A 17,353-nucleotide genomic window follows, 5' to 3' on the forward strand; every position below is an offset into this window, starting at 1 on the left:
GGAGTCTGCACTAGTTGGGTCACGGTAAGTATGTTATTTAAACGTAATTTTAGATAGAAAATTTCCTATTAACAGCTCCGATGTTTGAGGAGCAAAGTCTTGCTGACAGAAATATAGAAAGTTTTTATTGGGTGGGTATTTGTGGACATCAAAAAGTCTGGTGAAATTGTCTGAGACATTCACTTTTTCTTAAACAATGTCTAATTCTGATCAATTGAATTATTTGTTATTTATCTGTACAAAAACTTGTGATACCTTTTTCATAGGAGAGCAAACTGTTTTGTAACACATTTCATTGAAATGTTTGGGTCAAAGTAATTGAAATAGAACATCAAAAACTGATATAACCATTTGTACTTTCATTCAACAGATTAAACAGGCCAGTGTTGCTTTGCAGAGAATCAAAGAAGGAAGGAGATGGATTGGTATCAAAGCGCCACCCGCCATCCAAGCAGTTTACCAAACGGCAAAAGCTGGCCTCAGATGATGAAGAAGAGGATTGCAAGGATGAAGACTACAACCCCAAGAAGAAAGAGAAAGGTGGCAAGAAGAACAAGGAGAAGAAGCCCAAAAGCAAGGTTGAAAGCGAAACAACCAAAGCCAAACCAAAGAAACGGAAAAGTGGAGAGCAAGCAGGAAAGGCGAGTGGGGAAACAAAACCTAAACAGAGAAAGAAAAAGGACATTGGTGCAGACGTTGTGGATGGTGCTCCTCCCAAAGTTGAAATGATCAGAGGCCAAGCTGGGGTTGGAAAAAGTCATGAAGCGGTTACACCACCAGCTAAACAATTACCAGCAATATCCCAGCCTACACAGGTGGAGATGAACACCCAGACAGTGGAGTCATATCTTCCTGATGAAACTGTGATGCTGCCAAAGACAAAGATAGAGTTCTATTACAAGGACAGTAATGCCAAGAGGATTCCAATCCATGTCCAGAGGAAAACGACATTCGAAGAAGAATACATGAGAAAGATTGCAGGCATGGATTCTGCTGAACAGGTTAGTACTGAAGATTCGCAGCCTTCTGTCTCTTCTGCAGGCCTCCAGTCTTCTGGTGTGAATGGTGACTCCAAAGTGGAGATGGTAGGTGGAAACAAGAACATTGCCATGCCAGAAAACTTGGAACAGCCAAGTATGATGTCTACTCTGGCTTCACAAGTACCCAAAGGAGTGGGTATCTTTAAGCTGGCAACTATGATGGGAAGAGGATCGACATTCAAATTCCCTGAAACTGTTTCAAAAGAAATTACAATAAAAAAGAAGACGAAGGGTGTGAAAGCAGTGCCTCCTGTTTCCACTGAAAATACTGACCAGGGAGTTCAGGCAAACACATGGGGGTCAGAGGTACAGGAAAACACATGTACAGTGACTCAGAAAAAACAGGTACACAACGTCCAAAACCAGTTTCAGAACGTCCAGTTCTTTAACCCTCTAAAAAACACCATGGGCTCCATAGGACTTCAGGGACCATTCATTACATCCAGCCAGGGTCAGTTCACTGATTCTGTAATGAGCCAGAAGTTAAGCTCTCCTCAGAACCCAGCCCCAAATAGTTTGCTTCAGGTTCAGCAAGGCAGGATCTCACTGTCTGGTTGTGACAAGTCATTGCGTAATGTGCTGGAGTCCACCAAACCCCAAGGTGTGTTCCAGCCAACTGCTCAGACTTTGCCAGCTCAACCATTGTCACTGTCTTCAGTGACTTCACAGTCTCTGCCGCTGTCAACTGCCACAACACAGCCCTTCCCCACCTCCCAGTCATTTTCAGACTCACAGTTTACACCAACACCCTCCCCAGCATTGTCAGAAAAGTCTCCTCCACCCCCCATTCTGTCCCCTGTACACTCCCCTTTGAAAAAAATAAGTCAGTCACCTCCAAGCTTGTCCTCGCAAGTCACCCCAGCCCCGAGTCCAGAGGATATGCACATGCTACCACAACTAAACCCATGTGTTGATGACCCAAACTCGGAGTTGTCTGGCGGTCTGAATAAAAATGTCCAGTTCAGTCATCCGCCTGTTCTGCCTCTTGCAGTCCAACCTTCTGTCAGAAGCCCTGACAGTGAAGGCAACAGTAATCACTGCATTGATGTTGCCAAGACACCATCTTACCCAGAAGTCAAAGGTGCTGTCAGTCAGCAGCTGGATGTTTCCAATCTTGCACCCCCACCTTCTGTCAAGACCACCAATGAGCGTATCTTGGAAATTTTGGCAGAAGCCCAACGTTTGAAGGAAGCAGAAGAGCAGCAGAAAAAACAGCAGAAGAAGCTAGAGGCACAGGTACGTCAAACCCAACCTCAGGAAGAAGTCTCAGAAGCTCTCTTACCTTGATGAGTGCATTGGAAGACAGGGCTTGTATAGGCTTATGAATGGTGTGGAATTTTAAGTGAACTTTTCTAGTACTGGAAAAGTCTCGGAATACAAGCTTGGGGGATGCAAAGATCAGTTATTATTGTTTTCTTTTTTTAATTAATTTTTGTGATACATACCTTTTTCTTGACAGCATTCTTTTTGGGAAGTCTTTGGATAATGATTTTCCTCTCACAGAGATAGGGAACAACACTTAATTCTAAATGGTGTGTCTCCGTCATATTCTGGAGGGGATGGGGTAGGCGGGATAGTTCTGTGCCATTGCTGAGCCAACTGATGAGTCCACAGAGGATGAAACTTGAGTCACCTCATGTCTTGTCAGGCATAATAAATGGCTCCTCATGAGCAGCCTCTTCCCTTTCCCCCCTTTTCTTTGTCACTTTGTGTGTGTGGTTTTGGAAAGTAGTGCTAGAAGTTTTCATTTAGATGATTCATTTCAGTACATTTGTTTTCTTTAGAAATGTGTGTTATATTGACAGAATTTTAAAATAAAATCAGATTGAAAAGATGTCTTTTTTCTTTCCCCTTTAAAAAATTTTTTTTTAATTTATTTATGTGTGTGAACAGTGAGCCTATGTAATTACCCGGTCTTGTGTGTGTGTATTTGTGTATGTTTGTTAAATTTTTAATGTTGATGTTAATGTATGCAACTGCAGGTGAAGTAGAAATAAGCTTGGAAGTAAGACCTTCCAGTCATTCCTTTTACAGTGATGTGATGTATGGGGTGAGAGGTAAAATCCATCATCTGGCACAGTGGCAGGTTTCACACAATCGCAGTCAGAATGATAAGATCTGATCATGACACAGCATGTGAATGGAAGAAAGTCTTGCATCCAGTTGTCTTGAAACCTGGAACAGTGAGTGAGTGATTGTGGTGAGAACACGAACCCTGCTGTGGATCAAGGATACGAGTCGTAGATCAGAGTGAAAATGTTCTATGACTGTGAGAGAAAAATGTTAAGATGTTACAGAGCTTGGGTTTTGTCGATCAGTAATTGTCACAACATAAGCCGTGTCAAAAGTGCAGGTTAGGTCAGAAGGTCAAAGGCATAACAGTGCATTTTGGATTAAAAATGTGTTCTTGCAAGGTGATATTCTTTGCAGTGACCTTTTTCTGTTCCATAATTCATTTGGTATCACACATGAGCCTGGAAGATTTTAGTTTGTCTTGTTTTGTGGCTTTTTTCTTCTTTATTTTTGTTCTTTCTTTTTCTGTTTGTTTTGTCTTCTGATTACAAGTACTTGTTGCTGCTTAAGTTAGCAGCTGCAGTAAGATGAACACATATAAATAACTTAAGCTGGACATGCTTTGTGGGACGTGCTTCGCTGCTGTTCTCTGCACTAACCTTTTACATTGTAACAGTCTGCCAGTAATGGTATTTTGAACATTTTAGGGTTGTTTTGGCATTGCTCATATTGTGTATGCTTGTGAAGTGTAGGTTGGACATTGAAGAGTTGTTTATGTGCATGACTTGAGAAAAGAATAGTATTGCAAGTATTTGGGAGGGAATGTTGTTGAGAAGGTTAGAGCTGCTTTTTCAGCTCCCTGCAGCTGCACAATGCAGAAGTGAATTAAGAGGGTGAGAAAAGGGCAAGGTATTCCCAGTTAAGACAGTAATGTTAGATTAACCGTGCCTGACAGAGTCCTGGTCAGTAATGACTTGTCAGTTGTTAAATATTTGATATTATCTTTCATGACCCCCATCCTGGTTTGCCATTTTATTGACAGGAGTATGGGTAGAGACAGACACAAGTGTGCATGCACATGCACACACGATGCACATGATGTTAATAAATCATTTATTCATTTACCTATGTACTTGTGTCTTGTAAACCTTAAGTTTTCATAATATTAACATTATGCAGTTATTCAGTGCCCAGTTTGACACGGAGAAAAAGCAGAAAAGTAAGTTGGTGGACTGGTCAGTCTAATCTAACGCTGTGTTGTGGTTGCTGTACCTGGGACAGTTGCAGCAGGAGTGCAACCACATTTGGAACACAAGAAAATTGTGTTATAACCCAAACATTTTTCCTCGCTGCTATGGAGTTTGTGTGTGATGATGATAGTACAATGGAGGGAGAAATATTTAGATCTATTGCTTTAGGGAAAATCAAATAGGTTTCATTATCAAAAACTACGAAAGTATTCATTTTCATCAATCTCTATCTAATGGAATGACCTTGAGACTGAGACTGCCAAAAATTAAATATGAAATGTGGAGTGTTTATTTGAAGAGGCAGCAGTATGAGTAGTTACAGGATATATTTTGACATTTCCCTTGAGTCTCTCACCATGTCGTGGACAGTTTTATCTCTGCTCTCACGCAGAGGCATTCACAATCCTCAAAATTTCTCGCACGCCCTATCCCCCTGTGCCTCTTCAGTACAGTTTCCATTCTTCTGCTCAGTCACTTTGGAATAAATCGAGTGCTTCATTGGAAGGTGAAAGCATCCTTCACTTCTGGTCAGTCTTTTGAAAGAAAAAGGTGTTTTCTGGAAAGTGAAAGCATCTTTCACCTCTTTTTTTTTCTTTGCACGCCCACACCCACCCCAGTCTCTCTGGTTTGTTCTGTTGGTTTTCCTGTACATATTGCATGTCTGAGCGACAGAATGGTGATTTGAGCTAAGTCCATTAATGTTAACTGTCAGCAGTGCACGCGCGGGTGCACACACACCCGCACACAGTCACACATGCACATGCACACCAGAAGGAGAAAGTTACTTTTGCACATTTGAACTATTACTGTGGGAATGGAAACACCCAGACTCTTAAAAGGAAGGGGTGCTGACTTACACTTTATGAAATCCCATGCTTCCCCGCACTTTGCAAGAAAGCATGAGATTTTTGAAAAAGTTCCCCTGCCATGTTTTCTCACAACTACAAGATGGTGGGTAGGTGGGAGGGCTTGGCCACAATGCTTTCTTGCTGTGAGTGGGAAAGCATTTACCTTTTATCTTTACTACAAAAGTACAAACATTTCCTTTGTCTTCAGAGTACGTTTCTAGTCTTTTCACACACAAATTTTCAAGAATATTGTTGATGAAAGGGGTGGGTGGGGGGAATGACCTTGATGTTGGTGAAGATGTCAAGTGTTGTCTCGGGATTGTCTCACATTTGTGTGTGTGTGATTTATGTTATAGATATTTTCTCAGAAACGCAGAAACTGATTTCAATGGGTGGGTACAGATGGATGCAACATAAACAGATGAAAAAGCATAAAAGGAAGAAACATTCTTAATTAATGTCATAGAAATGCTGTATCACAACAGAACATCAGAATTCAATGTGAAGCTGCCTTCACACTCTCTGTGGTAGGGAAGAGCATTGTGAAACAACTTCACTGTCTGGTTCCACAATTAAGCTGTTATTGTCATCAGTAGGGGGGCTTAGTGCTGAACACCATCGAAGTGACTCAGCAGCAGTGTAGGGTGTCCTCTGATGTGTGGCCTCCTGGTGTCCTGATATCAATAGTTCCTTATAGATTACCGGTGGTGAGACCGTGACGGACGAATCCAGGTGTGGCTATGATTGTGAATGAGTGGCGTGGGAATAATGCCACTGAAAGGGTGCAGATGATGGGATAGCAAAAAACGACAAAAAACAAAATTAAAACAAAAATGGCAAAGAACCCTTTTTCTGTCTCAATGTAAAAAGTTTTTTCATTTTGACTCTATTCCCACATTGCCATAATTTTGGGTTTTTTTTGCTGCAACTCTATTTGAATACGAGATTAGTACATTGCAGTGATCTCTATTATTTGACTTGAAATAAGTAATTTTAAGTGTCAGTGTCATCACCATCAATGGCGTTGCTAACGTCATCATCAGTATCATGATTGTCATTGTTGTTATCCCCCCTCTTTTTGACTCACTTGTGTAAACAAAGTGAGTCTTATGTTTTAACCTTGTGTTCGGTTGTCTGTGTGTCCATGGTAAACTTTAACATTGACATTTTCTCTGCAAATACTTTGTCAGTTGACACCAAATTAGGCATAAAAATAGGAAAAATTCAGTTCTTTCCAGTCACATTGTTTAAAACAATATTGCACCTCTGGGTTGGGCACAAAAAAAATTAAAAAAAGAAGCCAAATTATATGCAAACTGCATTTACTGTTATATTTATATTTTTTATATTCTCTAAACTTGACACTTTGATCTGATATTCTGACACAACAACAAGAGCAGTCATTATTATCATTTTTTATTCAAACAGGAACTTCTTTTGCTAACCATGGAAGTTTTATTTATTTTGCAAACGTTTTGGTGCAGATAGTAAAAAAGGGAAATTAATGCTAGGGGACTTAATTTGCTTTAAACTGATCTTTCTCATCTTAAACATCACATTTTGAAATTATACTCAATACATAAAAAGCTTGTGTGTTTTACTCTGTGTACAGGGCTTTCACTATGTTCATTCGCCCAAGTGGTCTTTTTCGGAAAATACTAAAATCAATACGACAAGTGGACTTTACAGATCTATTGGCTGAGCCCTGAAGGTCATGGGCAAAAATCATTTGCGTACACATATTTATACACATTCAAAGCGCGTGCTCATATTCTTCGCGAACGCGAACGATGCCATTTTGTTTCAAGTTGTTGACCTGCCCGTTCAATCCTATATTCAATCGACAATACATGATAACATGTGATGGAAAGTTGGAGAAGGAGACCGTTAAATATTTATTCAGAGAAAGATTTGTGAACGCCTCATCACTTACTGGATTATACCCCAAACTGCCATGAAAATATCCACAGAATCAGTCGGAATTCACAGTTAAAAGTTGTAAACCATGCGAGTTAATACCCTTGAATTGATCACGATGAAACCAAAAAATTTCCAGTCTTGACTTTTCTCAAAATGAAGTCCTTTTCACTTCTTAGTACGACGTTTAGAAGTACTTGTACTTCAGTTGGCTCTACATGTTATTAGTTTAACAAAATACTAAATTGTCATATCAACTTTAAAACTATAAAACTAGAATGAACATAAAAGAGAAATTGAATCGACCATGTCGTACTACATTCCCGGCGGGTGTAACTACACCTGTACATCTATCTAGATCTAGAGAAAACAGCTAAATGTTGCTGTGTGATTGCGGCGATAGCCACATCTCCTTTACCGCGGACTTAAAAAGAATTTTTTTATTGCCCTTAAAGATTTTTTGAATGCCCAAGATACACCAGAATAATACGATTTAAATAGCATTCTCACTGCGAATACCGCAATTGATTTATCGCCCTTTAAAAAAGTATGTTCAAATATTAAATTTTAGAACGTCAGTTAAGGAGCCACGATAGTGCAATGGGTAAGACAATCTCTTCTCACCTGAACACGCGGAGTTCAAATCTGGTTAGGACTTTTTTTTCTTCCTTTCTTTTTTTTTTAACCCGAAGCTTTATAATAACATACAGAACACATTTTTTAAAAGTGTATCACAAGTGAGTTGAAGGCCTTGCCTCTCTTGTTCTGTATGATATTGTTATGGAAAGACAAGAAACCACACCCAATGACAAAGGAAATGCTTTTTAAATGAAAGTAAGGGGGTTGTCCCATGCTGCTTGCACATTGTAAGAAAGCATGGGTATGCTCCCTACACTTTCAGGCTATGAGAAATTTGTGAGAAAATTTGGGGTGGATTATAATGGCTATGTATGGCCACGTTTTATGGGTATTTCAGTTCAACTTTTGTAATATCTTTTGTGCTGTCATGGAAAAAGTACATTTTGTCTTTAAAAAATCATAGGAAAAGTCCTGGAATTTTGCCACACCATGGATCTGTACAAACCCTGTCAGACCAAGGATATTTACTTCACATAATTTATGATATTGGATTTGAGGAAAAGTAAGATTCTTACTCAGTAAACAATGTTATAAAGCAGTTTGAATATTTGTTGTCATAGATAATGACATCAAGAATATAAATGTCTTTCAGAAACAAAGAAATCTCAAATTGTGTTAATTATTTTGAACGTTTATGGTTCAGTATCATTTCTCCCTGTAACTGGTTTTGAGGTGCTCTTTCACTTTGTTTTGACAGGTTATTCTTAGTAACAAGTTTTAAAAAGTATCCATAGACTACTTCAGATGTTACTATCTTGACTGTATATTTTGTGAAGATGTTATTGCTGATAAAAAGCTTAATTTAATTACGCTTAAAAAAATTTTATATTATGATTCAAAGAAAATCCTATTGCTTTAGGTGCGTCAGAGCTTGGAGGAAGGCGCAGTGATGGTAACATCAGGTAAAAAGCCCAAAACCAAGGCCACTAGACCCAAGAAATCCAGAGCAGACAGTGTTTCAAGCCAGTCGACCCCTTCTCCCTCTACACCTACCCAGTCCTCAATGATTGATGACTTTATGGATGCATCTGCTCATCCAAATGATGGCAGTTCTATGCGGCTTCAGATGACAAGAACTGTGCAGTCTGTGTCACCTCAGGCACAGGCTGTAATGGGGAACACTGCGTCCACAGGGATAACTCCCATATCAGTTGGCATGGCTTGCTCATCCGCCCAAGTGCAGATTTCAGCAGGTGTGCTTGGCAAGTTAACCCAACCCCAGTTGAGCATCGTCAGCCAAACGATGCAGCACCAGGTGGTGGCAGGTACCATTCAGCCGCAAATAACAGTAGGAATTGGAAGCACTTCACAAAGCCTGACTGCCACCAACATTATCAGTCAACTCCAAGGGTCTCTGGCAGCTTCCAGTAACGGACCTAGCTCCCCAATGACAGCGCTATCAGGTGGTACCATGCTTCAGCCAGAGCTGGCAGCCACTGCCTCCACAGTGCAGTTGCCTGCTGCTAATGTTCCTCATGTTGTAGGTGCACCAATGTCTGTCAGTGGAAACCAGCAGCCTGTGAATGACTGTGTGGGAACATCTCATGGTCCTGTGATGACAACCGCAGAGAGCCCTGTAGGTGTAATGACTGTTGTGACACAGCCTGTGCCACATTCCAACCTGGCCAGCAGCTTCAGCTCAGCCCCTGCCCCTACCCCTACCTTAACCCAGCTGGTGATACCCGCCACAGCCACATCCTCTCCCGGCCATTTATCTGCTGTTATGGCAGCAGACCCAGCAGCAGTTCTGATCCCCTCATCCTCGCCCTCTCAGGCTGTTGTGGCTACTGTGACAAACGCTTCTTCTGGTGGATCTGTCTCCAACAGTGTTGTGTTGTGTAACACAGACTTGGCTTCTCAGAACAGCACCCTTTTCAGCAGCTCTCCTACAGGCAGCAGTGCTACTATGTCCTCCAGTCCCAGCATGCTTAAGTCATCTCCATCTCCAAGTGCACAGTGCAGCACTATGTCCCCTGAGGAGGCCCCCAGAAGTAGCAAGACGGTGGCCAATCTACTTCGCCAGAGGCAGACAATTTCAGGACAGGTTGGTACAGATAGTGTTCATTGTACTGTCATTTTCATACTTTGGAGAGAGAAACTTTTCATGACTTAAATATTGTGTGCTGTAGTCATAAGAGTTGTCCTTAGGTGCCACCATAGGTGCTATCACTATCTGTCATTATGATCTAATCAAGTAGCATACGCTGTTGGTGTTGCCAGATGAGGATGTTGTGTCACTGGCCAATAAAACATACAGGATCACAGGAAAGCACTTGCACTTGTGTTGTCATTGCGGCTGAGCTGTTGAAGACCCGGGGGGGAGAGTGTATCTAGCCTTGCCTGCTGTGCAGGGGATGCAGACTGGAACTCTACCCTCTGCAACAGCCAAGGGAGCCATGGGTCCAGCAGGGTTGGCCCCACCTGTTGCCATCAGTCCCTCAGGCCGATTGGTGGCTATGTCAGGAACCAGTTTGAATCTGCCGCGCCAGCTGACTCCTCATCCCGCTCCAATAGTATCAGGCAGCTTGCTAGGTGGACTAACAGGTGCACCCAGCGTGTCTTGTGTGGGCGAGGTTCCTTCAGACACCCCGTCATTTACAGGTGTCAACCTGGAGGCTACTTCTCCCTCTAGCAGTGGCAGCAACCAGGATAGTGGGAGCACTCCCCTCTTGCTAACCCCTCTGGCTCCAGTACACAACTATTCCCTCCCCAGCCCCTCAGACCTGCCCTCCTCTGCTCTGGGGCCCCTTCCTTTAGGGGACCTGGGGCTGGGGCTGGCTCCCTCCCCTGAAAATTGGCCCCACGTTGACCCTCCCTCTGGCGAGCTGCCTTTAAGCAAAGGTAACAAGGTATATATGTGCACCTTTCTTCCATTTTCTGTTTGAGACTGGTTGGTAGCTCTGAACAGACAACACAATATTGGGACACATGTTTGTGTTGAGATCATTCAGGTCATCATCTCCAGCTGTTTCTATTTCAGTTGTGTTTCAAACATACTCGGATCTGTGAAAAAGGTCCAAAGCTTGTTCTCCTTTTTTGAAAAGAACTTCATTGTTGACTGTTCAGAGCTTTAGTGCAGATGAAAAAGCTGTAATGTATGTAGATCTAGCCAATAAATTCAGCTTACAAAATGAATATTTGTTCATAGTGTTGATGTAATTGATTTTGTACTGCATGAACCTGTGAAGACATGAAGTGAAACCTCCAATACTCAGACCAGTAAACCCCCCACCCCCCACCCCCCCCACCGTTTTTCTGTTTTTAAGCAGCTGTATACTCTTTTATTTCTTGTCTATGTTCCTGCACGTTACCATATTTGAGCTTAATTTGCCATGCTTGAAATGCTTGTCAGCATTTTGCAACTCGCACACTCTTACTGACACTGCAGTACCCACACAGATATTGCTTTGCTTTTTGGAATGAGTTATGAATGTATTTTTCACATCTGCAGTTTAACTGAGAGCAGTGCAGTCATCTTGGCCACGCATTTCCAGTCTTTGCCAAAGAGCATTTTCATTCGGAAATGTATCGGAACAGTTACACACTAGATTTGTTGCTGCCATGTAAAAAGCACAAGAAAATTAGTGTATCTGTAATAGCTGTCTTTGTGTGGTATTTGAATAATAATTTTTTTGTATCTTTGACATCTTTATTTTGCACATTTTGCAATTCTATTTTCACAAGCTTAAATTAGTTAAAACATTTGAATCTCTATTTCTGATTTTTTGAATTGCTATTTGTGGAGTCTTTTCTTCCATCGAGAGTTTTCACATGCTATTTTCTAACATGAGCTGTATGCTTGTGTGGTAGTTTGCCTTGTTTAGTTGTTAAGGGTGGTCAGCCTGGCTTTATTTTTTTTCTTTCATGGCCATCTTCGGTTTGAATTTGTTCAGTAGCTTTGACAAAATTACTGTCACTACAGCTTTGTCAAAAACTGATGGTAAAGTTCTGGTACCTGAAGTTATAAAAACTTAGGCTGGTTTCTCCGTATTTTAAGTTACCAAAAGTCGCACGTGTTCCTGCATTGATATGTCAGTTGATGAAACAGCTGGCAAAAAGTTTTTAACTTTAATTTTTTTTTTTTTTCATGCTTCTGTCAGTAGATTTCCTGTATCTCTTTCACAGAAAACGGAATATTGCTTTGAGTGAGTGTTGTTGTTGGTTGGCATCTAATCAACCACTTGATTTAAAAATCTGAACCCTCATGGTATGCATCCTTGATGTTACTGTTTGGTACATGAAACTGAATTACCAAAAGGTGTCATGTAGTATGCAGCTGCACTTCATGATGGGACTTTTTTTTTCTTGAGTGAATGAGGGGGGTGACAGGTCAGGAAGGGGGGTAGTTTTGTTATGAAATTTGGTCATCCTCACTACCTGTCATACCCTTAAAATTTTTAAATTATTTTAAAGTGGTACAGTGGAGGTTTCACTGATTTCAGTTTCAAGTGTACAAACTTGTGGTGCTTACATTATTGTTTGCTGCCCTTGCGCTTTTTCTCCATTCCTCTCCGCTGAATTGATAGTCATTTCAACAATAATGACGACATCAATTGCATGACCTGTATGAAGGAAGGTGTAACTTACTTCCTTTGAACAGCTTTATGATAAAATGACAAACTGGATTGCTCTCTTCATTATTCATGTTTTTCCATATTTACACACTTCCTGGTCCCCCTCCAAAAGACCAAAAAAGAAAATTAGGAATGGATGTGGGAGAGCCATGAGGACTCTTTCTTTTCTGTGTGCATCTTTGTTGTGTGTTCATGGTTTACAAGTTGCATGGTTATTGTTGAATGTCATGGATTATTGATTTACCCTGTATACTGCTGTCAGATTGTGTGTTGTTGCTCAGAAACTAAACAAAGCAAAGGTAATTTAAAAACTGAGACTCAGTTTTGCCAATGAATACTTATATTTGATTTCCATTGCAGCCTACCTTTACTTTCATTGATATTTGAACATTTCCATTTGGTACTGTTGTGCAAAAATGCTGTTTTGTTGAACATTTTTCAAATTCTGGAGAACAAAAATCATTGCAATTAACCCCTAGGCTGCCTATATGACGAGATAACTCGTCATGGCAAGCATGTATGCTTCGCTGCTACAATGATGAGATAACTTGTCATCGAAATATTCTGACTTTTCCCTGCTTTGCGTCCAGTTCGTTGACAAAAATGCTGGTACTGTGGTAGCTTTAGCTTGGGGAATCTTTCTGGATTCTATTCATAGCTAGAAACCCCATCTACGTCATGAGGCAGTCCTTTATTTGAATGTTTTGGTTGGGTTACTGTCCCAGTGTTTGCCTGGCTCCTCCTCGCTCGCTCAACAAAATGTCAGACTGACTCCGTGCTCAAGACATGCGATCATAGCGAACTAAATCAACCAAGATTGCTTTCTTTTGCTGATGCTCAGAAATAATTGAAGCGTAAACTCGAAGAAGACAGTGATGAACATTTATAGGACGATTTGATAGAAAATAAAGGGAGCAATCAAGAGAGTGGCCAAGATACGACTATCAGTGAGTGATGCCAGCTGTGCAAACCTTAGCAGACGACAGAAAGTGACTGAACAGGACAGTGTGAGCAATATTCTTGGCACTCAGCCAGCGCGGTCTGATGAGAACTGGATAAAGTGACTGTGAGAGGGGTGAAGAGGAGGGGGATGGAGACTTTGGGCGTGGCCTCTCATCCACATTATCACTTGGAGAAGTCAGAATGCATTGTATATGTATCTCTTTTTAATTTTTTTTTTTTTACTGTGGTTGTTCTGGTATGATTTTGTGTATGTGTATCCATTTATCCAGAAAATATATTTTAGTGCAAATTACCTGACTAATGTTAGTAATGAACAAGTTGAAAATGTGACAAAAAACAAAACACTGATTTCAAAACAACAGCATGTCACTAAAAATATATAAAATGGGGGAAAATTACGTGTTTTGTGTTCTTTATTCATTTACCTTTCAGAAAATATATACTTTTATGGGTCTTTCTCCAGTAACAAAGAGCACAGAATTTTTTGAAAATTTATACCCGTTTTTTGTGGAAAAAAACCATGGCAAATAGATTTCACTTATATCTTATTTTCCTGGCAGTGAAAGGGTTAATGGAACATGACTATGGCATAATTGTGGTCTGCCGTATTATGTGCTATTCATTGTGCTTTATTCATGGCCTACTATTTGTTCGTGTCTTTATGTACTGCTTGTTTTAATCCCTTTCCCCCCCCCCCCCTTTTTTTTTTTTTTTTTTTTTTTTTTTTTTTTTTTTTTTTCCCGTATGTGTGTGTGTGTGTGTTATCTTTTCACTTTGAACATCAGTTCAGTTCTGCTATCTTGTCACTTAGATCATCAGTTCACTTGAGCTGATAAAAACAAATTTGAAAATTCTGCCTCAGCTTAGTCTTTCAGAATTCATGATGGTCAGTTTGCAATGTCTCTGGTTGACTGGCTTCAATCTGCTTTGCATGGTATTTGTTCTTCAATGTCGAAAGATGGTCTCTGTGTTGTGGGCCTATCTCACGTGCACGCACAATTGTATGAATGTCACACACTGGATGTTGCTGTGCCTTGACAGAAGGCTGCAAAAGGCTACTGTCTTTATGTCTTAGACTGCTTAAACAGTTTTGAACTGGAGGAAGCATGACTGGCAGTGGTGCTTGAATAGATAGAATCATTTGAAGTTAGCATGTTAAGTATGGCATCTAGTTGTTGTCTACTCTTGCTTCTATAGGGGTTTTTTTTGTGGGGGGTTTTTCGTGTGTTTTTTTTAAATATCTGCACACTCTTGAACCCAGTTTAATTTAATTATGTTGAAAATAGGACTGAAATAATTTTAAAGTTCAGATGTAGTCCGATCTTTCAATTTGTAATTTTATGATGTAAATGGTTGTTTACTGACATGATAACAGACAATTTGGGAGAGAAAAAAAGAGAGAAATAAAACCATCATTGGGTATGCTGGTTTGCCTTGAATTAGAGTCTGCAGGTAAAAGAGGCAGAAACCTTTGCTTTTCAGTTTTCTTTTTTGAGGGGTGAAGTAGGTTGGGGGTGGGGTTGCAAGGGGTTTGCAAGGGGGGGGGGGGGGGGTAGTAGGGGGTGGGCATCAAGAAGAGGAGAGGGATGATCTTTGAAATTTATCAGTTTGGGTGTAAAAGAACACAAGGTGTTTTGTGTCGAGTGTTACAGTTTGTTTTGTTTTGTTTTGGTTTTGGTTTTTTTTTGTGTGTGTGTGTATTCATGAATTGGTTTCAAGATGAATGTTCCAGTAAACTTTATATGCGATTTATGTCTGACTGCCTAGATCTCAAGATTTCTGACCACCTGCCAAGACCTCTATCACTCATACTACTTTGTGTTTGAAATTTTGTTATGGTTTGTAGATGACAACATAAATGTAAACTATACAGAAAAGTATTAATTGTTAATACAGGAAGAAATCGAAAATGAATTTAATAGGATTGCAGCTTTTTAGCCAAAGTGTATGTGATAATCTGTGTGTAGTCAGTTTATTAATGGTCTGGCTGTGTGACTTGAACTGTAGATTGCCTACCCCACCCTCATACCATTGCAACACCACACTGTTCCACATAGTTGCTCACACTGCAGTTTGAGCTAGTCTTCTTTCTTCGTGTTATGCATTTGCCTTTGCTTTACTTACTTCATTAACAAATATTTTTAGGCTGTATGCATCTTTCCTAGTTATTAGATTTTGGCTGCCCAATTATTTCTGGCACACTAATTTCCTTTATCACTTGCTATCCTTGTGTTCTTGGATGTAAGCACCTGTAGTGATACAAGTGTAATTTCCTGTAAATATACCTTGTGCTTTGGAAAAAGTTGCTCTCAGATTTTTGCTTACGAATGCATTTGCAGATGATTGATACAGTATAAGTGTTTAGTAAATAGATTTTGTTTGTGCCTACCAGCTCATCAATGAATTCACTGTGCTTTCAGGACTGCAGGCAGCGGAAATCTGCAACCTCCAGTAAAGGCACCAGTGGCAAAGGCAAGAAGAAAATCGTAGCAGCAGAAGCCACCACTTCCAAAGACAATTCCTCTGGTATCTGTGATATAACTATGCCCCAACCTGTTTCAAGTGACCGTGACCTGAATGCCTGTAGCAGTAGTAGTAGTAGTGTGAGTACTAAACATGAACAAACATCTGAAATGAAATCTTCCAAAACCAAGAAAAAGAAGTCTGCATTGCAAGCTGAGTCACTGACAACATCAGCAGCAGCGACAGTGACTTGCGTCAAAACTAAAGCTTCCAGTTTGTCCGGGAAGTCTGGAAGTTCTGATGAAGGTAGGAAGCCAGTTTAATTTGTCATCAGTTTTCCTAATGTGTTTAACTTTAAAACATATAGTTTTTTACTTCATTTCAGATTGTAGCAAAAATTTACAAATCATATGCGTGGTTTTGGTTTTTAAAAGCTTTTTCTTGTGTGAACAAAGGTAGTTTAAATAACTCATCTTTTCAGTTGTCTGTTTGAATGACTGTGTATGTGCCTGCACATTCACCTTAAAACTTTTTGATTTTCTTTGGAGCTGTTTCATCTTTTGATATCAAATGTGGCATATTTGTATTGATAAGGCCTGTACTTGTTTCATCTGCCTAACTGTTCCATGTGTCCGTGTCTTGAGTAAGAAAAAAGAAGAAACAGTAGACTATAAGTAGAACATGAAAAGAAGTATCCAGTGAATGTTGTGAAACGTTTTACAGAGAATGGATCATCCAGTGCGGCCTCGGGTAACTTTGAGCATCCGTCACCGTGGGCCAAACACCTGACGCCCCTGTGGCAGGGCCAGGCTGTGTCCATGGCTGCAGAGCGAGCTTACAACCGTGCTATGTCACACCGGCCCCCCAACTGTGCTATCTGCGCTCTCTTTAAGAGATTTGATGTGAGTTGGCTCTGCTGTTACCATGCAAAAGATTTACTCTACAGGGGTACAAAGGAGTACGAGTAGTCATGGTTTTTGTACACAGTGTATGATCAAGTTTGTATTTGTCTTGAGACAGTTGAAATGGCCAGATACCATGCCATATTGGGAGGAAATAAATCAAATCACTAGAATTTATTGCAGTAATTCTTCCCCATTATCATTTCCATTTCTGACATATCATCCAGCTTAAATCAAGGAGTGAAAGTGAACAGACACAATTACAGAATTGAAGAAAGGATCAGGTTTGTTGTAGAAAAAAAGTGTTGGTATTTGCAGCCAAGGGTGGCATATTTGAAGAACTTGGTTTCAATGCACTGCAACACTGCACCTTACTTTCGGAGATGACAGATGATCTACATCCTTGGGGTGGTAATTTGATTTGACGTTGTCTTGCCTGCCCAATTGCAATCTTTGTTTTGCTCAAGATTTTAGTTTTCTTCCAAATGGAGCCAGTTATTATGGTTCAATGCTTGTTAGAGCTGGCTGAAAAGACTGAAGTGGAAATGACAGCTGATAACGATGAATGGAACAAACACTGCAGGAGTCTGTTCCTGCCATCTCATGGTAGATTTTAGTTTCGCCTGAAACCATAGTGTTGATTTTGAAGAACATATATATTCAGATGATCATTGCTGTTGTTAAAGAAAAGCTTGCATTAGTGTTGCTTCAGCACAGAATGGATGTTGATGATTGAAACAGCGT

The 17,353-nt window shown here is 40.4% G+C and overlaps 1 protein-coding gene across 6 annotated transcripts in view; it reads left to right on the plus strand.

Moving 5' to 3' along the window:
• Window positions 1-17,353, plus strand: part of LOC143279853 (lysine-specific demethylase 4A-like) — a 153,054-nt gene that overhangs the window by 124,636 nt on the left and 11,065 nt on the right. For 3 of the 6 annotated variants that reach the window (XM_076584093.1, XM_076584094.1, XM_076584092.1), the window contains exons 8-12: window positions 398-2,276; window positions 8,567-9,751; window positions 10,059-10,556; window positions 15,665-16,013; window positions 16,431-16,609. In XM_076584093.1, coding sequence (XP_076440208.1) covers window positions 398-2,276; window positions 8,567-9,751; window positions 10,059-10,556; window positions 15,665-16,013; window positions 16,431-16,609 — 4,090 coding nt within the window. The remainder of the gene's footprint in view (window positions 1-397; window positions 2,277-8,566; window positions 9,752-10,058; window positions 10,557-15,664; window positions 16,014-16,430; window positions 16,610-17,353) is intronic. The other 3 variants (XM_076584096.1, XM_076584095.1, XM_076584098.1) reach the window with 3 other exon arrangements.

This window comes from Babylonia areolata, chromosome 3, assembly GCF_041734735.1.
Source record: "Babylonia areolata isolate BAREFJ2019XMU chromosome 3, ASM4173473v1, whole genome shotgun sequence".
NCBI lineage: Eukaryota > Metazoa > Mollusca > Gastropoda > Neogastropoda > Buccinidae > Babylonia > Babylonia areolata.